Consider the following 26,380-nt stretch of genomic DNA (forward strand, 5'->3'; position numbering starts at 1 on the left):
TTAAAGGCTTTGAAACTACAAGAGTGATTGGACTTCATTACCTGGCACACCCCCATTCGCTTCACCAATTAAGGATCTGGAACCCAGAGGTACCACACAACGGCTGGCGCTGGACAGTTAGTGCGCAGGATTTTGATACTAACAAAACTAGCGTGAGGTGCAGAGCTATAAGTCCACTGTTGGGTTCTCTCTTATAGAAAAGCAGAAAGATACATTTAGTTCAATGCGTATACACAGACACAAAAATGCATTAGTTTAGTGTCCATGCAATGACACATTTAATGGAGTCTACTAAACAGGTATGGAGTGAACAAACCATAAGAGAGCACATATTATTTTGGAAAAATATAATGTTGCATGATTATGCTCCACTAGAAGGATACATATGTGCACTTTGCACTACCTAGTTCCTTGTAGTCACTGTCGACCACTTACCAAGATTTCAATGAGTCAAAGGCACAATGGCTGCAGATAGGTACTGCGCAAGATTTTTGGGAATACATGAAAACAGTGTGATTTTGAATAAAGCAGTGTGTTATAAAACCACTGCACTGCTTTGGTATAATAACGAATACTCTGCAACCATTGACGTAACTACATGCATCAGTCTGGAAAAGTTAAGTTACTTGTATAGGGTTGTGATGTCCTTTTTCTTTAAAGCACTGTAGTTAACAGATGTGTACCAAAAGACTTTGATTGGCACGCTGGATTACAGAGCTCATACTTGCCGTTCATGGAACAGCACTCACTTATCTAATGGAGGATTTAAGTTCAATGGTCACATCGAACCACAAGAGAATCCAATGCAAAGCAAGCGATCCAGGAAAACTTTTGGCAGTGGCAAAAACTTGGTGGGAGGAAAGTAAACTGCTGTGCGGAAACAGTTCAACAGCTTGGGAAAATTTCACCAAAAGCTTTGACCCACCTAATTCTAAAACAGTCAATGAAAGAAAAAGCAGGGCCAAAAAGCCAACCGGAAGTACTTTAGGCCCGCAAGTAACCAAAGAATCCAGCTTTCGACAACTCAAAATGCCGAATTAAGACAAATAAGAGCGATATAAACAGAGCACTGTGTAGTCTCCGCTAAAAGGGCCCAGTTAATAATATACAGTTGGAATTAAGGAGGCTAAAGGCCAGTAAAAATAAAATCATCTGGCAAGCGAAAAAGGAAAATGTTGATACGTTATGGGCACAATTGCTGTACGATGCAAAAACCAATAACAGTGCTAGGTTTTGGCATATAGTCCACAGTATAGAGAACCCAAGGGCTTCAGGAATTAACTCTCATATAACGTAGGAAGCTTGAGTAAAGTATTTGCAGCATCACTTCAATACGGAAGTAGACAAAATTAAACAAGACGCAACGGTTCGCCAATGCAACCGGCAGCCCCCAAAATACCAAGGTTTGGAGTCCGATCACCTCTTCTCAAATAAACAGATGGTGAATAGGATTTCAAAAAGCAGAAAGGAGGGAGCGCCCAGGCCTAACGGCCTACCACCAATCCTATATAAGCAGGATCCAAATTACTGGATCAGTGACCCGAATGATATCACAGCCACTAACCTTCGTCGCGGGACACAGCAGGAACGATGGTAGTTGCGTGAACCCCACCTCCCGTAAGCGCCCCCTCCCACAGAGAGAAAACAACCTACTGCGTGAGAAGGCCCCCAGGGGAAACGGGGAAAAAGGGACAAAACAACAAAGGTAGTTGCGGCAGGTGAGGTGTTCCCCCAGGTCGGTTTGAGAGGACTAGGACTTCTTGTGATTGGGCTGCTCTGAAGGGGGGAACAAAAACAAGGATTAATAGTTCTCTTAACTGCCTGCTGGATATTTTCTCCTCTGTGTTTGTCTCTAGATTGCCCGTATCACTCACCAGGTTTCCCCTGCACCCAGGACGTTGGTTCCTCAACACTCTGGTAGGGTGCCTGGGAGGAGGAGGGTCTGATGTCACCTGCACAAGTCACGATAATGAACAAAGGATTCCTGCAGTGACGCTGGTCGAATGTCTCGACAAAGGGTCTGTTGTCGCCTGCAGAATGTCTCGTAATAAAACAAAAGGAAAGCTTCCTGAAAACGGGTAATGTTTCTTTAAGTATCTCAGCGTTGGGATTGACAACGCTCCGGTAATTACGAAGCGGTTTCACTCACTGCTTCTTCTTCCCCCGGAAAGCGGCCACGTAGCAGCAATGCCTACAGAAAGGCTTATCTCGGCAGAATGCAGAACCGGCAATCAGCGCGTCGGAAGACCAGGTATACGCTGACGAGAGCAGGGTTTGGCTGTCGCACACTGTTCGTTACTTTCGATTTCACGATTTCTTCCGTGACCCCTGGGATGCTCGAGAAGGCGGTCACGGTTCCTCCCGTAACCCCTGGGCTATATGGGAATGCGGATCACCCCTTTGGCGAAAGGAGACAGAGAAGGCGGCGCGCTTGGCCTTCCTACGAATACCTGATTCTTCCGCTCCGTTCTTCTCTCGGAGGGTTGCTCCGCTGTTCACTCGACTCGGCTTGGCTTCGACGACTGGAGAGACGCTGCAAATACTTCCCGCTGGTATCCGGCGGGGAGCACCATCCGCCATTTCCTCTCGGTCTTTGATTGTCAAGCACCTTCCTCTTGAGGAGGTGGTGCTTATATACAAGGGTGGTCCTAGCCTCATTTTGAGGCGGCCCACGGCATGCTGGGACATGTAGTATCCCGGGCCTTTCTTCCACCAGCTTCCTGACTTAGGGGTCTTCTTTGTGTCTACATAGTTCCTGCCTAGCTGTTGCCCCTCGGGTGATCGCTACATATTGCCCCTCTTTAATTATATTATGTAAGCAGAAAGAATTCCATATTCCTGGAAGGGATCAATCATTTCACCGATCCATAAGAAAGGCAGCAAGAATGAACCGAAGAACTATAGACTCATCGCATTAATTGATATCGATGCCCAATATTATGCAGGCCTCTTATTGGACGAATGTACGGAGTGGGGCATTAGAACAAGCCCCAATTCCCATCAATCAAACAGGCTTTCAAAAAAGCATGGGGACAACGACAAACATTCTTGCTCTTTCGCTCCTAATAGATGCCACTAAAGTCATCAACAAGCCATTATTTGTCTGCTTTATTGATTATACAGCTGCTTTCGACAGTATTGACAGGGGGAAACTCTGGGCAAAACTTTCCAGGTGGGAAAACAGCCCCAAACCTCTTGAATCAGCTAATCTTACTCCATTCCAAGTCATGGGTCCAAATTAAGTTGGGGGCCGGGGACTGCCTCTCAAGGAAAATACCTACCACCAAAGGGCTGAAGCAGGGATGCGTCCTTGCCCCGACCCTGTTTAACCTTTTTGTGTCTGATCTTTCTACTGAGCTGGACAACTGCAACCACCATGCCCCGAATCTGGGGGGTTTAACACTTTCAAACTTACTGTATGCTGTCGATCTGATACTGATAGCCGAACTCCAGTCGGTTTGCAGCACCTGATAAGTATCACAAGTAATTTCTCAGACAAGAACGGGTTATGTATAAACCTTGAAAAATCTAAAGTGATGATACTAAATCAGAGGAGCAACAAACATCAACCTCGATGGGTGCTGGGGGGACGGCTGTTGGAGATGGTTGACGAATATAAGTATCTGGGAATAATTTTTGACAGGAAGGGCACGTTCCTCCAACAAAAAGCGGTAGAAGGACCGCATTGGCTGTTGCATTAAAAATATCCAGCATAAAATACCCGGCCCCAATCTTATCCCTCTACTAGAAGTGCTTCGAGCAAGGCTTTTACCTACAATCACTTATGGTAGTGAATCGATGAGAGGGAGAGATGAGATAATTTTTGGACAAAGTGGTTTCTAAGGCCATGAGAATAATATTTAATCTCCCACAGTATACATCGCCAGTATAAATAAGGCTAGAGTTTGGCCTCCAAAAGCTGCAAATAACCAGAAAGGGTGCCTATGCCAAATGCTAAAACAACAGTTGAATGCAGAACAATCTCATACATTCACCCCAGTACAGAGATCTGGGCCTAAATCCATCGTTCTTTTGCTCACCATGCCATTCCAGTTTGAACTCAGCCATATGCAAATCAGTCTTGACCCTGTGCCTTATGGGAACAGTCCAGCCCGAACTGCCAAGCCAGGTCCTCTCTGGACTGGAACCAAGCATCCTAGGACCGGTTTCGGGGTTTCACCCCTCTTCAGCCAGGATAGCTTGATTCCAGTGGCATGGAGAGCACGGGACTCGCGTCTGAGCATACCTGTCCCACTTGGGGTGACAAACGCAAAAACAACAGTTGATGGACAGAATGCAGAACAATGTCATACATTCACCCCAGTACAGAGATCTGGGCTATGTCTGAACTGGGGTGGCGTGGTGAGCAAAATAATGATGGATTAAACCCAGACCCTGTGACTGGGGGTGAATGTTTGACAATGTTCAACATTCCGTCCATCTTTTTGTGTATGCCAAATGCTGGCACAAATTAAAGGGAGCCCAGCTCGGTACATTGAACTCACACTTATGGAAGGAGACTACAAGAAAAAAAGACAGTCCTGCCATGGCCCACCTTCAATCAGCAATAAGCTTGTTTGCTTTACAGGACCTTTGGGAAACCACTGTGCCCCACAAATCTGGTAAATAAATCAGTAAAGATACTGTCCCTAGAAGAAGATAAAGCAGCACTAAGCAGGAGGGCCCACGGATGGTTTGTTGATCAGAGTTATTCGAGGTGCATGCCACAAACCTACTCGGTAATAGGCTTTTCGAGAATCGCGAAGGAATGTTTTCTGCATTTGAGATTGGGAATCATACCCGCAAAGTGGCATCTTCCACCATGGAAACGCACAGACACAACAAATCAGTGCAGACTATGTGGCGACACCAAAGAGGATGTTTTACATTTACTGTGCATTTGCAAGGATTTAGACGAAGAATGAAGACTGCTATTAAAACCGTGCCTGATTGAAAGACCGATTCGAACATGCAGCAGGCAGTGAAAGATTGCTTTGAAGGAGGTGACATTTGGTTAGCCTGCAGCTTTGTCCATTTTATGAGCGCAGTAAAAACAAAGCTAACTCCGGCATTCAACTGACAAATTGGTTATTAACCTAGGCCCACCGACTTTTAAGTTACTCATTGGAATCCTTTCTTAAGAGATCTATTGTGTTACTCACTGTTTACAACTACTGTTCCTTTGGGATTTTAAGAGTCTTTTAAGGATTGTGGGTCAGTAACTGCAGCATAAAATTTCCAAATCTATTGCGTTATCCCAAACTTAATAATGTGGGCTTAGGAATCTGTGGACTTACCAGCATGGTAGGTACATGGCAAGGGTTGTATGGAACCGGGCGCACAAGTTAAATGTCGACACTGCCGTTGTTGATTGTAATCGGGCAAATATGCACTTCTTAGATGACCATTTTTAGAGTTTTATGCTAGTTCGGTCATGACTCTTAAAGTCAATTTTATTGAAACTTGTATCTGTCTAGCAACTTTTAGGAGAATGGATTCTATAATTGATATCTTGCACTTTTTCATGGCTCCTATTGCACCTTACGGTTTGTACTGTATGCCAGATTTTATATTTCTTCTTGTAGCATCATGGAAACATAGTAATTTTTAAATGAGTTTTAATCAACTCTATCATTACAAAATGGTTTGTTTTACATCTTTTGTACAGGTGTTTTGCTATGTAGCTGATTGCAAAGGTTTTTATTAATCAAGCAATAAAGAGATTACCTTACCTTAACAGATGTTTCAGAACTTCTGAGATTCAGAGTTTTACTTTGCTAGACTGTATACACATCGCAGCAATCACCTGACCACATGTGATTAACAGAAAAAGAGCTCTAAGAAACACACCTAAGAGAGGCTTTGTTTCCGGACACATTTTGGTTACAATAATTGATTGGGCAGAAGGCGTGTGCTGCCATTCAGAAACAGTGCTTGTCGTACTCCTGTTGGCTCCAGAGTGGAGTTCCATCACCTAAGAAAAACGTAATGATGCGGCTGTTGGCAATAGGAAGGCTTCTTTACTATGTGGTAATGGTATTGGCTAATTAGCATCATGGCATGCTCACTGTGTGCGATAACTACACACTGGACCAAGTTTTTATTGAAAGGCTAATCCTATTGGTGCATGAAGGTTTTCAGTAAGGATGTTCCCTCATTCAAAATGGCCGTGTCATCCCCATTCATCCTGCAAAGGCATCTGTGCAGAGTTTTTTCTTCCCCATTTTAGTTTGTGCTGTGAAGAATTAGCAATTAGTTCTCCCCTTCTATCCCAGTATTCCTACGGACATGCCTGTTGCTGCAGCCACAACATGCCTCATGCTGATCCTTCCTGCTGTATTAATGTACACTCCGTTTGCTCTCCAAACTGCAGCTGCCTGAACACGTGCAGTACCCTGAAGCCATGGGAGTCAGATTCCCAGTTATTGGGAAAGCCTGCAGTAAATAACTCCATTTTAACTATAAATTGGTAAACATTACTGGTAAGTTAAAAGAACATCTGATAGAGGCTTCTAGCTGCAGATTCCTTACCTTTGAATTTCCCCAGGCGTCTCACTGGAGCCAGAATATTTTTTGTGAGCAGTACTCCTACGCCGGTAGGTGGCATAAATTGACAATTTGTGTCGTCAGCGTTGCCTGCGCTGTAAGTGACTTGGCTGTACCTAGATAGCTGCCACCCAGGCATGCTGTTGTCAGTTCTTTGCCTTCCACACCAGCCAGCTCTGATCCGAGAGAAAACTCAGTCAGGATTTTTTTTATGTTTTGTCAACAGTATTGAGGTTTTATCACCTGATGTGTTGAGTGTCATCATGCAAGACTGATTCAAGCCCTGTGAAGCCTGTCACCGCCCAGTTTCTGTGACAAACCCATACCTCATGTGTCTGTGGTGTTTGTAGTGCGACCACAACCTGAAGTCGTGCTCGGATTGCCAGGCCATGCACCAGAAAGCCTTGAGGGAGTAGTCGCTACAGCTCGTGTTGGCCTGGCTGCGATTCTGCAGCATGTCGATGTCCCGGTTGAGGGGAAGGGCCCGGTCATTGAGCCCGAAGTCTACATCGTCCCATTCAAAGTCCTTGGGTAAGTTGAGATATAAGGAAAAGTCATTAAAGCATTCTTTGACTTCTCCTCGTCCATCGGCCGACACAATGAGGGAACATCGGCATTCCAGGCTTCATTCCTCGGTCCCTGTGGGGTTGGAGGGGTCCCCATCTGGTATCACGTCGGCGGCTCTGGCTCCAGTAGATCCATTCCTGTATCCAGACTGTCTCCAGTTGTACCATCTCAACCTTCCCAGGTGCCGGTCCCGATGCTGATGCTGCCAATATCCACCAGCAGCATCATCCTCATTGTCATCCCAATATCCGAGCCAGAGGGTCGTCCCCGACTCCGATTCCTTGCATCCTAAATCGGAGCGTGAGTCTTGTTCTCTTGGGCATGGCCTCAGGGAAGACTGGGGAGGTGGGTTGCTAGATCCTTTAGAATACCAGCCCTAGGAGGAAGAACAAAATATTGTTGTGTTATATAGGCCCTGGGCACACAACACCGCCATTTTACAATGCTCGTGCTTAAAGTTAATGTCTTTTTGAACAATGACACATTTGTTTGCGCACCTGTATGGGATAATGTTCTCCGAAATAGATTTACACACACTTCTCCGTAGGCATATTATCAGGCCCTTGAACATTTTGTACAAGGAATGAGTTCACTGCGCAAAAATGTTGTTTGTTGTCCGTTTGGCGACAGCTCTGCAAGAGTAGAATAAACAAGAACAGCCAGACTAGAACTCCAGCATAGAGAGTATGGGTGAAGCTTAGTATAAAAACTCCCAGCCCTTTGCTTGATGAGAGGAACATTTTGCTGGCACTGTCTAGGTCGCACCCACGGCAGAATTCCAGATGAGCTGAATTTGTTATCGCCCTAAGGAGGGCTGTGGCCTGCTCTATGCCAGAGACGGGCTCCTAAATGACACATACCCTTAGGTGATGGGGTATTAGACCACTCTGGGGCCTTCTGGCAAATCCACACACCCTATGCATATTAGGATAGGAAGCGCTAGGTAAGGGTATATATGCAATTATATTTCTTAATATAATCCGTGTAACAGCACAATGGTTGAACTGTTTATTTTCTTTACTCGATTTTGTTTCCTTCTGTTAATCATTGCAGCATACGTATTTTACACAATCTTATTGTTTGTGTTTTCCTTTGGGCATGCCTAAGTCATTAACGAAAGGGTAGAATCTGTTTCCATGATTTCCTTGGGGAGCCAGGTTTGTCCTGTTCTAAGGTTATAAATACTATCCGGTACCTTGTAAGGTTTAGAGGTTCAGATGGTGCAGAAAAGTCATGTTACAAATGAACAGATGTGATTTTAGTTTCAGCCCTATTTAGTATCGTGGGCAGCTCTTTGCAGACTCTTTAAACAACAACAATTTGACAGTTATTTTCTCTTGGAAATGTGGCAACGATTTTGTGATCTGCCTTTTCACTAAAGGCATTCTCCGATTGCGGCTGTAAAAGTAAAATTCAAATGTAAGGAATAGGCAGAATGGAAACCCAGGGGGTACTGGAACCAGCGGGGGGAAAAACTAAGCCTCGTTAACCATTTCACAAAGGCATGTAAAAGGTCTTTTAAAGGCCTGTTAAATACTCTGGTGTGGCTGAGAAAATGTGCAAGAACAATGAGTGCCCTGGAAGCTGCAGCAGCCCGGGCTCATACACATGCCCTTTGCCCTTTCAGCTCTATGTCCGTTGCGTATCTGTGAACACCCCGAGAATCTGGAAAGGATCTAGCACTACTGTGCATGCATCAGCTATCCCCATGCAGTTGCCATTATTTTCCACATCTGCTGCATATAGTACTAAAGACAATCTCCCCAATTCTTCTACATATGGCTCCTAGTTTTACTGTCTTTTCCCTGCAGCGTATGCTAGCCTCGGCATACATTTCCATATCATGGAAATCCAACATATGCCCAAGATGACTAGACTCATACAGGATTTTAAGATCACATTAGGTAAATGTACATGTAATAAATTGACTTGGAGCTCAATTACCCAGTTAGCATTTGTCCTGAAAAAATTTCATATTGGCCATCCCCATTCTAAATGCACTCTCCTCTAGTATTCTATCCACAGTTCTGATTTGGTGAATAGAGACATACTCATTGTTTGGTAAATACAAACTCCCAAAATGTCAACCATGCTGTATGCCAAAGCAGAGGGCGAGTGATGTGATAAGCTGCCGCCATGAAAAAATGCCAACAGTTTAACCATTATTTCAATCCCTGGTTTCATATTTGGGTCCAATTTTGATTGAAAGCTTGCACAAGCATTAATAATGCCTTTTTTTGCACCTGAATCTAGATGCTTCTTTGTCTTTAACAAGTAATGGGTACCTTAGTGTATGATTAGTGTATAATATTGAACTGGGATCTATGTTCATAGTTTTTAAGGGACAGATATTCATAATGATAGATAAATCCTCCTTCACAACTGGCTTTCTTGCTATTATCGTGTAAATTAAACCACAGTTCAGAGAATTTTCACCTTACCATCGGGTGAAATATGATAGTTTTCTTCTTAACTCTTTTCTCCTGCCTTGTTCCTCCTCTCCTCTTTTGATGTGTACAGATCTCTTGCTGACAGTCACTGCCGACTCTGCTGAGTAAGAGAAGTGGTGAGGGGTATGAGAGAAGAGAACAAAGTGGTTAAGGGAACAGTATGGCAAGAGAGGTGAAGAAGACTGATCAGGGAGTTAGAGATGAGGTAGAGAAATAGTTAAAGTAGGTAGAGACTTGAAGTACGGAGAGAAAGGTGAGTTAGCCAAAAAGGTATATGGAGGTGGGAAGAGTAAGGTAGAGAAAAGGGTAGAGAGCTAGGTAAGTGATTAGAGAGAACGAGAGATGGAGAGAAGAAAACGTAGAGAGAGGGAGAAGGGTGGGAAATACCTAGGGCTGAAGTTAGGAGATGGTGAGTCAATTAAAAATGAGAGGTGAGTAAAAAAAGATAGATGTATACAGGGACATAAGCCAAATAGTGAGATGGTGAGAGTGAGGCAGAGAGAGGGGAACCACGAGAGGACGTATAGTAAGATCGGTCTCACTACTAAATAAGCAAGGCACAGAGAAAGGTAGACAGATAAGGTGAACGATAGAAACACAGGTGAGGTCTAGAAAGAAAACAGGTAAAGGTGTAAAACGAGGTAGAAAATGAGGTGAGGTAGATATCCTCATTTCCCTTTCACAAAGTAAAGCCCTGACTGGACATTCAAATGTTTGATTTTCATTGATTGTGTCACATGGAATCGGAGTCACTAAGCCCCCTTTACATCCTAGAGTAAACCATGACAGCTTAACTTGCTACCCAGAGAGATTCAAGTACTTAAAGGGAGTCTCTTGGTTATGCGATTTGAAGTGCACAAGTATTTGTAGCTCAAGGACATGACTGATAACGACAGAAGCCACAGAGTGATACTCCCCAGTAACCACTGATTGCCCATGATCCCAATAAGAAGGCCTTACAAAGCTGAATTAAAGTTAGTGCTACTTATATCTACAGGTGAACAGCATCTTTTCATTTTTCAGGATGAATTTCATGAAGCTGTTAGCATCAACAACCTTGGTGTTGCAATCAGAGGACCAGAGTTCATGGAATGGGGCCAACTCCTGCTACAGTATACAAATGGCTCTGAATGCATTGGACCAGAGGGACAGAAAATGTCCTATACCACAAGAATCCACCTTAGCTGCTCCAAGGGTTCTCTGGTAAACTGATGATTTATTATTATTTTTATCATTTATGTTTAAAGTGTCTTACATGTTGCTATGTTATTACACCATGATCTATATCCGCTTTCCAAGAGTAGATTCTTGTTTTGCAAGTATGTGAAGTGATGCTACTTTTGACTATAAGCATCTGGCAGTTTTAGATATTTGGCCCACAGTACTAGCTGCCTGTGGTTTGTTTACCTTTCTTTTTAGTCTGAACAGCCTGGGAATAAACCTAGCCTTAAAAGTGCTCCTGGGACCAATTTGTAGTGCAGGAGGAGGGGCTTTAAAGGTAAACTCCAGACTGAAATATACCTGTCATGGTTAAGCTGTGAAGGATGCTTAAAATGGATTCGGACAATATTCTGTTAGGAAGGTCCAAAATGAGAGGTTCAGAGAGAAATTGTCTGGATTGTTGTGTATGGAAACGTACTTGCCTAAATGAGTATATTCCTACTTTGTAGACATTTGCTCTGCATTGCAAGTTGCTCTTATGTCTACAACTGGTATCCTAGTGATAGGAGTGTAATGTATAAATGCAGTAAATTGATTAAATGCAGTATGACTGCCATCAATAATTTGCTTCAAAACTCTAACTCATTCTCCACGATAATAAAAAACTGGATCAGGAATTTAATCACTTTTATAGGAGTTAAGGAAAGATCATGTTAAACCAAGAGTCCCCAACCTTTTCTATATTGAGAGCTACTTCTGATCAGTGAAAATCATCCTGAGCTATGTTCATAAAACATTAAGACATAATTGGCTCAATTGAAAGTGGAGAAAAACATTAAGATTTAATGCTTCATAGAAATATTTTTCTTCACTTTATATTTCTCCAGGTTAAAATTAAATGACTATTTTTCAGTTATAAATATGGCCTAGTGTCTACTGGCCACTGGGAACAAGAGGCCTGCTGTTTTGTAAATGTGACACTTTGCAATCGGAGAAAATTAAATTGAAGAGAACTTAGTCATTAGGGTAACTTCATTTCAATTTTCTCCCATTTAAAAGCATTCAGATACATAATTTTGTTCTCACGCTTTAATATTGAGTTGACACAAACATTTTATTTAAGAGTAAAATAACTATGTGCTCCAGTTATACAGCTCTGTGCCCCAGCCTAGGCCAAAAATCTTACTGAGTACTGCTCATTATCAGGCCCTGATATCTGCAGCCTAATGATAACAATATAAAATAAATACAGCCTTCCCTTAACTTTAAAAGGAAAATGTGACCCTTGGCCTATTTAAAAATGAACTCAAGGCTGCGAACTACTCTGAAGGTGTCTGTGAATTTGTGATAGCTCGCGATCGACTTATTGGCGGCACCTTTGCTAAACAAACAAATTGGAAATTACAAACGTTTGCTTCCAAACTATAAAGGCTTGAAGAAACAATGACTGCAAAAACAAAGATTTCAAAATGATCTACGAAAATTTCAACTTTACCTAAATATTGTGTGCAATTTGTCGATCTGCACCTAATCCTGTTCTAAAGCACTTACCCAAAATTTGCTGTGATTGGAGTTAAAATATTAGCCTTGAAATATGTGGTAATATGGTGTTGCCATATGTGGGTCTACAAAAAATTGTGACATTTCTAAAGGAATATATTTATGTAAGTTTAGTATTTTTCACATATTAGTGTAGGCTCTCTTCTGAGACATACATTTTGTGAGAAATATTTAAGGTTTGCAACTGGTTTACTCCATTACCCAAATTTGGTGAAGTTTGAAGCCCTTAATGGATACATTTGATGAAGTTTTATATCTATATTGCTCTGACTCTTATTCTCTTTGTCTTATTAGATAGTTGTACATCTTGATTGATGTCCACGATTCTAGGGCTTTTTTACATCAACACACCTTGGTAAATGTGATGTTCAATAGTTCAAGGTTCACTTTCAAATATAATCTGTGTACTGTACTATAAGAGTTGAACAATGATGTGGATTTGAATTTTGTAGTAATGTAAAGGCATATCTTTAATTCCATTTCTAGCACAACCGATCTGGAAACTCCTATCCATGTAGGTTAAGGAAAATGGATTGTTCACGATTTTTGACCAAACAAAGGCTCTGCATATGCTAAGGAAACTAATACATTACCCTTGTTTAGATGTTTGACATGCTACAAAAACATAGGTTTTTGTAGAGGGCCAGTTAAAGATTTCTCTAATGGAGGGTTAATGTAGAGCAGAACATACATGGTGTTTGACAGTGTGGGCAGTACACAGATATGACATCGCCATTGTCCGTATGAGTACGATGGCAGCATTTTGACCATTAGATCACAGCCATAAGACATTATTATGTATTCTAGACCCAATCTGAAGACAATTAATGTTCAGTTTTGGCAGTATACCAGCCAAGAGTTTGTGGAAGCTATGCTTAGCATGTAATGTTTTTTGACTTTGTGTCAAAATGTTATTTCTGGAGGATATCATTGTATATTCTTTCACAGTTGCATAATATGATCTGAGCACTTTGAAAAATTAACAAAGCTAGCTGATGATGCCCAATATCCTCACCTTAAAGTGCTGGCATCAATTTCATGTGCATCAGATTTTAGCTTCCTAAAAGTTGCACAAACATGAGACGATATATTTTAAGTTAAATAATTTTTATTGGTTAAACATCATTTCATGTCATAAAGCAGTCTTTGCAAAAACATTTAAAACTGTATAATGCATCGTTACTCCAGTATTGGAGCTTTCATAGATTCACATGCCTGAATCATTCCCCGTCGTCGAGACGGGAGTCTCCGGTACATAAAAAAGCATTGCTTGGTAGTATAGCAAACTGAAAAAAGGCCTAGGCCCATTTTCCTTTGCAACCCATAACCTTCGTTATGTAAAAAAGGACTAAACTTGTCCCTGAACCATTCAGAGCCTCTCACCCTCTAGAGCACTCTTGAGAGAACCTTCTGCCCCTCAGATTTTCTACCGCACGTTGTGCTAGGGAGTCTCCTTTGCGCTCTGCTCAAATTCTACAGTTGGTTCTAGATTGAGGAGAATTTTCAACTGATTTTTTTATCTTTTGGAGAATGGCGGATAAGGAGAAGAAGGGCTTGTTTTAGGGCCTGTGCCACCTGTTCAAAGAAGAGGTTCTATACTGACGATCCTCTTAAAGATTGCATATACTGCCTTTACCCACACCACCAGGCGTAGGAGTGCAAGGTATGTCGTACCTTTTCTAATAAGACTCTGAGGGATCGTGAAGGCAGGCTGTTAATTTGGCTCCAGAAACTTAAGACCAGGAAGGACGTCGTGTCTAGTGACAGTGATGAGGCGTCAACTGTTTCAAGGAGGTCTCAGAAAAGCGGTAGATCTCCTCAGGCTCATCTCAGGCTCATACCTCAGGGGAGAAACCTGAGAAGGCTCTTAAAAAGATCACACCTGGGTCTTCAACGCGCAGTCCCTCAAAATCTCCTCAAATTAAGGAAAAGGAGAGTAAGGGTCATGCTTCAGGGGAAAAGCATTCAAAGAAGACCAGTTCAGAGCCTTCAAAATCACCCCTTAAAATTAAACAAACGCTTAAAAAGCCAGCTTCTACTTCGCCTGAGGAGAAATTAGAAAAATCTGCATCGTCGACGAAGAAAGTAGCGTCGTCGACGAAGAAAAGTGAGATCAAGGTCATTATTAAACCTGTACCCTCGACGACGAGAGCGTCGACGACGACAACAGTGACGACGACCACAACTACTTCGGCTACAGCGTCGACGGCGGCTCGTCGACGAGGGAAAAAACCCCCAAAAAACGGGATTTTGCCAGGAAAAGAAGGATTACTCCGGACATTACATCTCCTAGTAAGGTAACGCCTCTGGGGTCAACCCACTTGCTGGAGGAGGAGGACTCGCAGGATGATAATGAGGGTCCTTTTGGTTATGCAAGTAGCCCCTCTCAGTTACACGTTAAATGTCAGGAAGATGACTGGGAGGATGAGTATGGGGGTTATCAGGACCGCCCCCGACAACATGATCAGGAAGAGATGGTGAATGTTCCTGCTTCTCTACTGACGGATTTACAGTTCATGTTGGATGACTATAAGAGGAGGCATCCTTTGCCTCATTCTACCCAAAGGATTCCAGTGGCTACGTCGCACTCTGTTCCGTGTACACCGGTGCGAAGACAAGAGGTACCGGTTCCTGTGCCAATATCACCAGTGCCTCAACCGGTTCTAGACACATCTGACGATGAGGAGCAGGAGGAGGCGGAGATAACAGAAGCTAGTAAGGAATGGGATGATTATCTGATTCAGTCTCCTTCATCTCCTTCACCGAGGCCTGTGGACTCCCCTCCGTTGGACATTGGACGGTTCCATAATCTGATGGAGAGAGCCGCGCAGAGATTTGCGCTCAATATGTCATCGGATAAAGCGGAATGCTATTTATATGATTTCAAAGAGCCGTTTCGCAAGACGGTTAGATCTCTTCCAATTGTGAGTCATCTGTGGGAGGAAGGTCTCAAAGTTATGGAGACGCCGGCAACGGTTACTCCAGTGCTTGCTAGACTGGACAAAAAATACAAAGCGTCTTCGAATGCTCCGGCTTGTTTATTAGGTCACCCCAAACCGGACTCCGTTATAACTCAAGCAGTGCAACAAAAATCAAGGAATCAGTCTGCTCCATTTTCAGCGCCACCGGACAGAGAGGGTAGGTGCTTGGATAATGCAGGGAAGAGGTTTTCGTCCATGTCTGCCCTTCTGGTCAAGGCGGTAAATGCCCTAGCCATCCTGGGCAGGTATGATAGGCAAATGTGGTGCGACCTATCACCATACATAGACAGCATACCCGAGGCTGACAGACAAGAAGCCAGGAAAATCCTCCAAGAAGGTGAAAGGACTTTGGCTGAAGTCCTAGATTGCGCAATGGACATTGCGACCACGGCCTTCAGATCTTTGGGAGGAGCGGCTGTTTTACGCAGACAAGGATGGTTGAAAGCAACATCTTTTAGGCCTGAAGTCCAGAATAAGATCTTGGATCTTCCGTTCAATGGAGAAGATCTGTTTGGGAAGCATTTTGATGAGGCCTTACAGAGTATCAAGAAGGATGCGGAAACAGCGAAATCTCTGGGAACATTACAGTATAGGAAAGTTCCTTTTCGTGGCTCAAGAGGTAGAGGCCAAACCTCTTATAGAGGGGGTTATCAACAAGGCCGGTATTCTTCCTACTCCACATCATCTCAGCCATATCGTCAACAATATTCACAGAGACAAACAGGAGGTTTCACAAAATCTACTCCTAGAGGTCGAGAAGGTCGCCAAGGGAAAGACACCACCCGGAGGCAATGACAGTCTGGTGACACCTATTCCTCATATGTCGCATATTTCCCTGGGTGGAAGAATTTCCTATCACCTTCAGAATTGGCAGCAAATAACGACGGACCAATGGGTCCTCAACATAATACAATTCGGTCATACTTTAGAGTTTCTGGAATTCCCCCCTTGTACACCACCAAGATATCAAGAGGTCAAGTATTTACATCAGATGCGTCAAATTCAGACAATGCTCCGAAAGGGAGCAATAGAACCGGTACCGAATTCCCAGAGAGGAAGGGCATTTTTTTCCCGTTTTTTTCTGATCAAGAAAAACGTTCTTCAATGGCGCCCCATTTTGGATCTCAGATCCCTAAATACTTACCTCAAGGATCAGACCTTCAGAATGATCTCCCACCAGGATATTCTGCTGCTATTAAACCCAGGGGATTATATGACCAAACTGGACTTACGAGATGCGTATTTTCATATACCAATCTATCCTTCACACAGGCAGTACCTTCGGTTCGTGGTGGCCGAGGATCATTACCAATTCAAGGTTCTTCCTTTTGGTCTGAAATCAGCCCGAGGATTTTTACAAAATGCCTGGCTCCAGTGGCAGCGGTTCTAAGGAGACAGAAACACCAAGTGTTTCCTTACCTCGACGACTGGCTAGTCAAGGCTCCATCGGCAGCGTCAGCTCGGTTGTCAACAGGGGCTTGCGTAGAACTATTTGCCAGATTAGGCCTCACTCGAAACGAGGTGAAGTCAACTCTGCAACCGTCAAGAAATATCACTTTCTTGGGAGCAATTCTGGATATGGAGGTAAACAGAGCGTTCCCCTCTGAGGAAAGGCAGCGGGGAATAATATCTCTATCCCAAGCGTTTATAAAAAGAAAGTCTCTTTCAGTATGCAAGTACAATTCATTGCTGGAAACAATGTCATCTTGCATTCCCCTCGTACCTTTCTGCAGGCTGCGGATGCGTCCGTTACAAGAGCAGCTGGATCTTCAGTGGCATCAAGCGACAGGATCCTTCGAAGATATACTCAAAGTGACGCCGATCATGACCCACGCAGCAACATGGTGGACCCGGAATCAAAACATCTTGCAGGGTCTTTCTTTCCTGACTCAACCAGCTCTTTTAGTGGTTACGACAGATGCATCCTTGGAAGGCTGGGGAGCATTCCTTCAGGATATGCAGGTCAGCGGTCGCTGGAAATTAAAAGAACAGCAATTGCATATCAACCTCTTGGAGCTCTGAGCCGTCCGCCTAGCATTGTTGGCGTTCCTGCCAAGGATTCAAGGTGCAGCCGTATTAGTAAGAACAGACAACACAACAGCAATGCTCTATTTGAACAAACAGGGAGGAACAAGATCACTCTCCCTGTCTCGAGAAGCCCAGTTGATATGGGAATGGGCTCTTCGACACGAAGTATCCATTACAGCGGAAAATCTTCCAGGGGACCAGAACACCAAGGCGGATACTCTAAGCAGATTAAAGTCTGTCTGCCACGAATGGGAGATCGACAACGAGGTTTTGAGCAACATCTTCCAAAACTGGGGAACTCCGACAGTAGACCTCTTCGGGACAAGGGAGAACAAGAAATGCCAGTTCTTCGCAAGCTGGCTTCCCCCAACGGGGATCTTGGGTGAATGCGTTTTTGATGGCATGGTCAGGCATCTTTGCCTACGCCTTTCCTCCAATTCCTCTCTTGCCGCAGGTTCTTATGAAGATCAAGAAGGAACCTTGCAGGATAATCCTGATAGCTCCGTGGTGTCCCAGACAGCATTGGTTTGCGGAGCTTCTCCTACTGTCAGAGGAGCGCCCGATTTGCCTGCAGCCGATACTGTCTCTTCTGACGATGTGCCAGGGGGAGGTTCTTCATCCGGATCTGAAATCTCTGCATTTAGCAGCCTGGCTCCTGAATACTGCGAATTTCAACATCTGAACATCCCTACAGAGTGCAAGGAGATTCTATCTAGAGCCAGAGTGGATAGTACAAACAAAACATACCGGATGAAGTGGAAGAGGTTCTGTTTATGGTGCAAGAGGTCTAACATTCACCCGTTGCTTTCACAAGCTCACGAGATTATTTCATACATCTTGCTTTTGGCTAAGTCAGGTTGAGCTCATGCATCTATAAAGGTACACCTGGCTGCAATTTCACGCTTCAGAAGAACTGCCTCCGGTCCGTCTCTGTGGTCTGCTAGAGTCATCAAACAATTTATGAAAGGATTGTTCCGAGTTTCCCTCCAATAAAACCTCCACCACCTCTCTGGCAATTGAACGTTGTTCTTTCCGAGTTAATGAAACAGCCCTTTGAGCCAATTCACAGGGCAGAGCTGAAATTTCTATCGTGGAAAGTTGCGCTTCTCATTGCGCTCACTTCAGCCAGGACAGTGGGAGAGATTCAGGCTCTCACAGTCCAGGAGCCTTTCTTGCAATTTAAAGAGGACAGAACAATACTCAGGACTAATCCAAGATTTATTCCAAAAGTTCCAACTGACTTTCATCTGAACGAACCATTAATTCTCAAAAGATTTTTTCCACAACCATCAACAGCGGCGGAAAGAGCTCTCCACTCGCTGGATGTCCAGCGTTGTTTAAAGTTCTATTTGCAGAAAACAAAACCTTTCCGCAAGTCTTCACAACTCTTTGTTGGCTTTAGCGCACCCAGAAAGGGTTTCCCTTTGTCAAAAAGGGGTATTGCCAGATGGATTTCCAGTGCCATAGAGTATTGTCATCAGGCAGCTGGTCGACCTTTGAATGCACGAGTCCGTGCACATTCGACAAGAGCAGTCTCCACCTCTACTACTCTGTTTGCAGGAGTACCAATCCAAGATATCTGCAGGGCGGCGACCTGGACGAGTACGCACACATTCATCAGGCATTACTGCTTGGATGCGGCCACAGCGAGTGATGTGGCGGTGAGAGAAGCTGTGCTGAGGAACCTTATCCAGTAACAGTGAGCCTTCTCTACCATCCCTCCCTCCTTCCTTTTTTGTCTAAGTTTGCACATTTTATTGTTGTTTATTGTGTTGGATGCCATTTGCAAGGGATTTTGGATATGTGGAATTTGGTTTTATAGATACCATCTTTATCACGCTACATATGTTCCCTTGTTTCAGGTTCTGGGTAACAAAAAATGTGCATTTATTTACTGCTCGCTATTCTGATTCAGGCATGTGAATCTTATACTAGAGTAAGAAAACAAGTTACTTACCTGTAACTGTAGTTGTCCAGTATTGGACCTTTCATAGATTCACATGCAACCCACCCTCCTTCCCTGAGAGGCTCACCTCGGATTTAGCACAAAGAGTGTTATTGCACAAGTGCACGAAAATCTGAGGGGCAGAAGGTTCTCTCAGGAGTGTTCTAGAGGGTGAGAGGCTCTGATTGGTTCAGGGACAAGTTTAGTCCTTTTTTACATAACGAATGTTATGGGTTGCAAAGGAAAATGGGCCTAGGCCTTTTTTCAGTTTGCTATACTACTAAGCAATGCTTTTTTATGTACCGGAGACTCTCGTCTCGACGACTGGGAATGATTCAGGCATGTGAATCTATGAAAGGTCCAATACTGGAGAACTACAGTTACAGGTAAGTAACTGGTTTTCTTTTTACCACACTCTCTTTTACTGAATATAGAGAAAGTATCCACATTATCCAGGAATGTAATATAGCCTGCTTTCGAGAGCTATATCAGGTGTAAACAGCCCTGAGGCAGAGTGTGGCTCGGGCCTATAATGGTGAAAAGTGCTTTGACAACTGGTCTAGCTAGAGACAGGAGGGCTATAAGGCTTTTAGAACATTCCAAATGTTGTAAATGAAAAGAAGCAGAAAGACCAGCGTTGAAATTTTGAAGTAGAAGTTTCACACCACCCATTAAAAGCGCTGCCCTAAGTCACCTCATTGTCTTTTGTGCAGCTCTCAAAATTCCAATGTTCTAATGTATATAAGAACATTGTAGCTCTCTCCCGGGCTTTACTGCAGCACATGTACAAATATCTAATATATATTGGGTAAAGATCCCCATGCGGAACATTATAAGGATTTTGCGAGTCACCAAAGAGTGACATGACCATATAGAAGTACAAGGATGAAAGCTGTGTTCCTTTATAAGGTTATAGAACTATTTTCCTTATAAGCCTATGTACATTTTTATGTACAGCAGGGAGTATTTAATCTCATATAAAACATGGTCACACCTGCCCCACAACCCACTTAAATCTTGTTGTGTTGCTCTTTCATTTGAAAGAGAGAGATCGTTTACAAACATGAAGTATACAGATAGAATCTCTAGTGCAAAACTGAACACATCAAAAAAGCAGTTGGTTGGAAAACGAGGCAGCATCTGTGAGGCCTGCACAAATAACATGACTACATTTGGCCTTCACTGGGAACCAAACACCCAATTGTAGCGCCTGACTCTCAGAGGGTAGCGTTGCAGAGCAGTCTGAGGCTTACTCAAGGGAGGTGGTGTGGGATAGTAATCACCATTTGCAGGTGCACAGAAATAACACTCAATAATTGATTGTCCAGTCTGTACTTTGCTTTATAAAAGTAAGAGTACATTTATTAAACACACACTACTCAATACTATGCACCAATTTACAAATATACATAAGCTGTTGGAATTACTTTGTGACATTGCATAACATCTCCACTCCTCCCGCAAAGGGGGGGTGGGGTCTAGTACCACCACTCGCATGTATGCAAATCAACTTGCCCCCAATGCAGATAGTTGAACATAACCTGGAGCGAGGGCCCTGCGCACTGGCACCATCCCAGTGGCGACCCACCCCATTACCTCAACAAGCATTACAAAGGGGTAAACCTGCCTTGGTGACACATGACCCTGACTGAGCATCTCCTACTGACCATAAAGTATGCACCTCTATATCTTAAGGGCTAGTAGTCTGGGGTCTTCACCTAAGCGCAGCAGCAAGAATCCATGTTTACGCACACTTTAGAATGACAGTACTCATCACCGTGGTTGATCATTTGAATGCATTGCAATTACAGCCCCTAAAGGCATCACAGATGAAATCACAGGATTGCGCATATACAGCCAGACACCCTAGCAGGACTGTATGGCAACATAGCTCCACTTGGCTTATGACATCTCCTTACACATGTGACTTACAGTCCCTTCAAAAGAAGTACTCCTGGCAACTACACTTCTCCTGCAGTGCGCCTCTTCACTTTAAAATGAATCACAGGTGAAAGCATGGGATTACGTAAATACAGCCAGACCCCCTAGCATGGAGGTCCAGCAACATAACTCCATTTAGCTTAACATCACCTTACACAGGTACTTCACTTTACACATGTGACTTTCAGTCCACCTAAAAAGAAATAACCAATAGTAAATGCATTTCGGTGCAATTACACTACTTCACCTCCAGAGGATGCCCTTCTCCAGACATCTCCAACTGAGCCCTTCACTCCATGATGCACTTCATAGTACACCCTCAGATGTAGAACATAAGTTCCAGCCTAGAAGGTGTTAAAGGCTGGCTGAGCCCTTGAGGGGTTATTCTTTCAGATTCCCTGTGAAACTTATGGGTGGACTGTTCTTCTTTATGCTGGGGGAGGCTGCGGTGCTCCTGCAGCCCCCCTGCACCCCTTTTCACACATGAGGGTGACGCCCTCCTCTGGGGGCCACAAAGCACCAAAACTGCAGATTTCCAAATGCCTGGCGAGGCATTATGGGGCGCTTCATTCTCCTCTTTACCAGCCCCAGCCACTGGGAACACTCTCCTCCGCCCTCGGGGTCTCTGATTCAGCAGAGTGCTGTCTTCACTGGCTCCCTGCGCCAGCCTTTCGCCTGGCTCTCCTCCGTGGCCTCTCCTCTCCCTGCGCAGAGGCCACTACTCCTGCGCACCGGTCCTGGGCTCTTCTTCTGGTGCTGTTAGGGTCCTGGGGGCAGACAGGGGGTCTCGCCTTCCAACTGCCCATTGCGCCAGGCTCCAGCACGTTCAGCCTCAGCAGACCACACCCCAGAGAGAGCTTCTCGTCCTGTGCAAGCACTTTTTAAAAGTGGAGTAGGGGGCTGGCAGGAAGTCTCTGTTGGTCCTATCAAAACAGCGGCACATCATGTCCCTGCTCCCTCCTTGTCCAGCCTCTGGGTTTGTTCAAAATGGCGTCGTCCAGTGTCTCTAGCCACATGTCTCTGAAGCCTCATCCCCCACGCTGCCTTCCCTCCTTGTTGCAGCCTGGTGCCTGGCACCTAGTGACAGCTGCTAAAGGATGAGCCTGTAGCCCCACCCATCTTCTCTTCGTGGAGAGGAGGCCCTAGCTTGTGGAAGAAAGGTTATCAATCCATCCAGATGAGGTCAGCCCTCAGCCTGGGTCTGGCTGGCCCAGAGGAATATGACAGTTCTGGATGACCCAAACGCAGTACAAATATGACTTTGGACTCTACAGAATACTTCTTTTCACATTTTCTACATTGGACTTAAGTGCGTGTCTGGAATCTGTAGGCCTAATGTGAGTTAATCTAGCCCCTGGCTCCACATTCCCAGGAATAATGAAGTGAAAAAACAGTAAGACGCACTGACTTTCCCTGGCATGCTTCATTCCAGTGTATAAAGCCTATTCCATGTCACCACCCAATACTGCATAAGTCCTGCCACACCATTCACTTTGTAGCTGCTCCTGGACTGCGCACGCTAGGAATCTCAACTGCGCAGCCCGTACACGTGTGCACACGCATGTACACGTGTCTGCATGTAACCAGTCCGGTGTCCCTTACTCCGGCTGCTGAACAGTGGCCTGGTCAAGCCAGGGGAACACAAGTAAAATCCCCATGCAGTCTGTTACATCCTGAGTTCACTGTGGGTGAGTCCCAACTTATGAGGCTCCCCCACAGTAAAAGCTCAACAATTAGGTGCTCAAAAAGCGAAAACACCGGGCGGCCCATAGTGTCAGAACCACCTTCTAACAGGTATTTGCTGTAAAAAGATAATAATACTAGTCAAGTTTTTTTAATAAGCCACAGTAACTCGGAATATGTGGACACATGGAGGAAGTTTTTAACTTAGCCATAATTACCTAAGGAGCACAAAAATAAACATGTTACCATAAATATCTCCTTTCTGCTTGTCACTGTAAGTTAGACAACCGAGCAGAAGAAAGAAAACCAACCTTTAATTTTATTTTTTTAAACAGCTGCTTTAATTATGCCCAGTGTGGCTCTGTCCGCAGGTATTGTGATTTCAGAACTCAACAGTAATGAGTTATTAAATTTGTCCTGGCATCATTTATTTACAATAAGGGGCTAGGTGTGTCAATTCCTAGGAACTCATGTTACTCAGTTTTGTAGAAGCAAGTGGCTTCAGAGTGCCATATTTAGTTCAACATGTAGTTAAGAATATCGTAAAAGATTTTAGTAGTTAAGAATTTTATGTATTGAGAATACTACTTAAATGTTTTGCTTTGCTCAGTGGCTATTTCTTGAGTTGTATTCCTCTGATTTCAGAAACTTTGAACAAATCTGGTACTTCTAGGGAAGTCATTTCTGTTTTGATTTAAATATCTTAGTATCTGCATTGTTCTGGCATCTCTTTTAATACCAGAGAAGATTGGAAGATAACACATTTGCATTTTAAGCTTTTGAGGACAACATTGTTCCCTTCTACTCAGAAATCCCAGCTCAGGACTGCTGTGGACTTCTTCTGGAAAGAGGCCATTTGCCTGACTTGGACGTGTTTTCCTTCATAGAGTCCAGGTATTAGATGTATAAAAAGAAACAGGAGGTCCACCACTGCTGAACTGATTTAAGGTCTACAACATAATTACAATGGAAAATGTCAGAATTGTCACACTATGGCAATTAGAGCCCACCTTGAATGAGAATTGGCCAAGCTCAGTAGGTGTCCAGGTCTTCAGCATACATGTATTCTCATCCTGATTTTTGACAACTAACTTCTGAATTTTATGTCATAGAACTTAATGCCTGCAAGGTCCTGCTAATCACTGAGAAAGACCGTAGTCTCTCTTATATCTAAACAGTTTGTACTTAGTAAACAAGAGTTTTTGGCTCATGCATTCCCCTTCTCAAAATCTTAGTGTGGACTTGACTTTATATTTGAGTAACTATATAGATAAAAAGATGCCCAAATATTTGAAATGTTCTGACTTGCCTGCTTAATTCTGGAGTGCTATTGAAAACTGTATTCTTCCCTGCAGTAGCCACTTTTCACCTCATGTATACCAATCAGACTGGGGTACTTTTGTAATTAAATTCTACCAATTGCTCTGTCTCTGTGATCAAGAATGATCTTGTGCTCATCCTGTATTATCCTTTTAATGCTCTCTGATACTTAACCCATGCTACCATTGCAAAAAAAGATCTTCTTGGATGCAACCACCCTGCTAGCTCCTCATCCACTTCCGATCTTCAAACTGCTGGAATGAGCTGTCATGTAATGGCTGGAACAATTCATTAAAGCAAACTATATCTTCGATTAATGCAAACTGGGTGTAGATAACATAACATAACGTGTATTTGTAAAGCGCATGGTCACCCCAACCGGGGTATCTTGGTGCTTAATAACCGATGTTTATCTAGATGAATTATGGAACTAGCTACCAACTCTTTTGACCATATATTCCCGACTTAAGGCAGAGATAGACCGTTGTATATTGACCATGAACTGGTCATGTTATCATTAGATCTGTCTGAAATGGTTGAGGAAAGCCTTGTGGTGTCCATCCAACTTTTCTTATATGTCTCCCAGCCAATTAACTGTGGTGTTGCCCAGAGGTTAACTATTAGGTGTTGCCTCTGACCATGATTTTGGTACATGGGCCCTTCATTATTGTCTGTGAACAAGCCTCTAATATATGTTAAACTCCCCTGACATTGAAAAGTCACTGTACCCTTTTCAGAGATTCTCTGACCCAAAATAATCTCTGAATGACCTGTAGCTTATTAAATCTGAGCAACGGGAGAAGTGAATTTTCTGGTTGCCATCCTCTTCTCGGCCTTTGGCTATGCGATCTTCTGCCTGATTGCTAATGAGCCTAACCCTCTAATTTTTGTGTGGGGAAATTTGTATATTCAACCTCTCTCCGAAGTCCTAAATGGGCAACGCGCTTACGACCTTGTGTGCTTAAAGAAACTCCTTCATTTGTTTCCTTGTCCTCCTGTGCATGCCATGAACACTTTGTTTCCTTGAGCCAAGACTTTAGCAACACTATCTCCTTGCCTGTCCAGTAAGCCATTGATTTGCATATTCTAGCTATTCTAGGTACACTTGCGGATGTGGACAAGGAAGTCTGGACACATTCCCACAGCTGTTTGTGCTCTCCATTGGCTGTTAGTGACCAACAGGATGAAGTTCAAATCACCAAAACCATTAGGAGCTGAGACCATCTTTTCTTATCTAGATTATCTAAAGTCAGAACTCAAGTCTGTCAAGAACAACCTGTTATACATTCCCTACAAGAGATCTATTGCGGTCACTATCTGGATGAGTGTGTTTAGGGCAATGTAAAGGGATTAAGGAAATATAAATTGTGTGCTCTAAATCTCCAGGGTCAAATCTAGGTGTCCTTTAATCCATGTTAATAATTTATTTTATTACACTGACATAAATAAAACACTTTCACTACAGTGCTCTGCCAACCAATTGAATATAAAACACTAATTTATATTTTAAAAGCAGTAATATGCAGTATACGTCCTTGAATGTATACCATTGGGCATTCGAGATTTAACTAGGTGATTAAAAATAGGCTCAGGAAAAACGATTGCCAACTAAGTATTCATCCAGTAGCCCATGAATAAAACTTACTTTAGTTATTCATAAAGCCTTCCTTACTAATACATATTAGAGTAAATTGCTTTAAAGTGCCTTGATTTTGAACAATGCATTTTACTCTAGTCACTTATAGAAAGGCATGTTATGCAGACATAATGTGATAACATTGTAGGATGTCTCATTGGTCACTGAAGACTATACTGTGTAATCATTGGACTAAGTAGTAATGCAAAACATGTATTCCTATCTAGGAAATTGATCAAAATCATTATTCATCAGCAGTACATGCAGCTCTTATCAGGTAGAAAGCCTTAATTTTGTATACAGCTGCAATCCAATTCAGTCGCAGAAACAGGAAAAGATTTCATTATGCAATAGTATTTGTTTTAGTAAACTCTTGCTAGGGATTATAAAGATTAAGTCCTTAAGGATGTTCAGTGTAAGAAGCATTTTATACACTGGGTATTTGCTGTTTCTAATGGTAATGAAGAACAGGACAGAAAATGATAAACTTTAAATGGGCTACCATTTAATTCATGTCCTTTGCTTGTCTTATAACAAAAGCAAGTCTCTAAGTCAAGCCTTG

At 43.3% G+C, this 26,380-nt stretch overlaps 1 protein-coding gene across 1 annotated transcript in view; it reads left to right on the forward strand.

Annotated features, from left to right (window-relative positions):
- The window catches only part of IGF2R (insulin like growth factor 2 receptor), a 1,674,612-nt gene that overhangs the window by 623,530 nt on the left and 1,024,702 nt on the right, over positions 1-26,380 (forward strand). Inside the window, exon 19 of the mRNA XM_085611652.1 lies at positions 10,587-10,766. Coding sequence (XP_085467778.1) covers positions 10,587-10,766 — 180 coding nt within the window. The remainder of the gene's footprint in view (positions 1-10,586; positions 10,767-26,380) is intronic.

Source organism: Triturus cristatus, chromosome 6 (genome assembly GCF_964204655.1).
Source record: "Triturus cristatus chromosome 6, aTriCri1.1, whole genome shotgun sequence".
Lineage (NCBI taxonomy): Eukaryota > Metazoa > Chordata > Amphibia > Caudata > Salamandridae > Triturus > Triturus cristatus.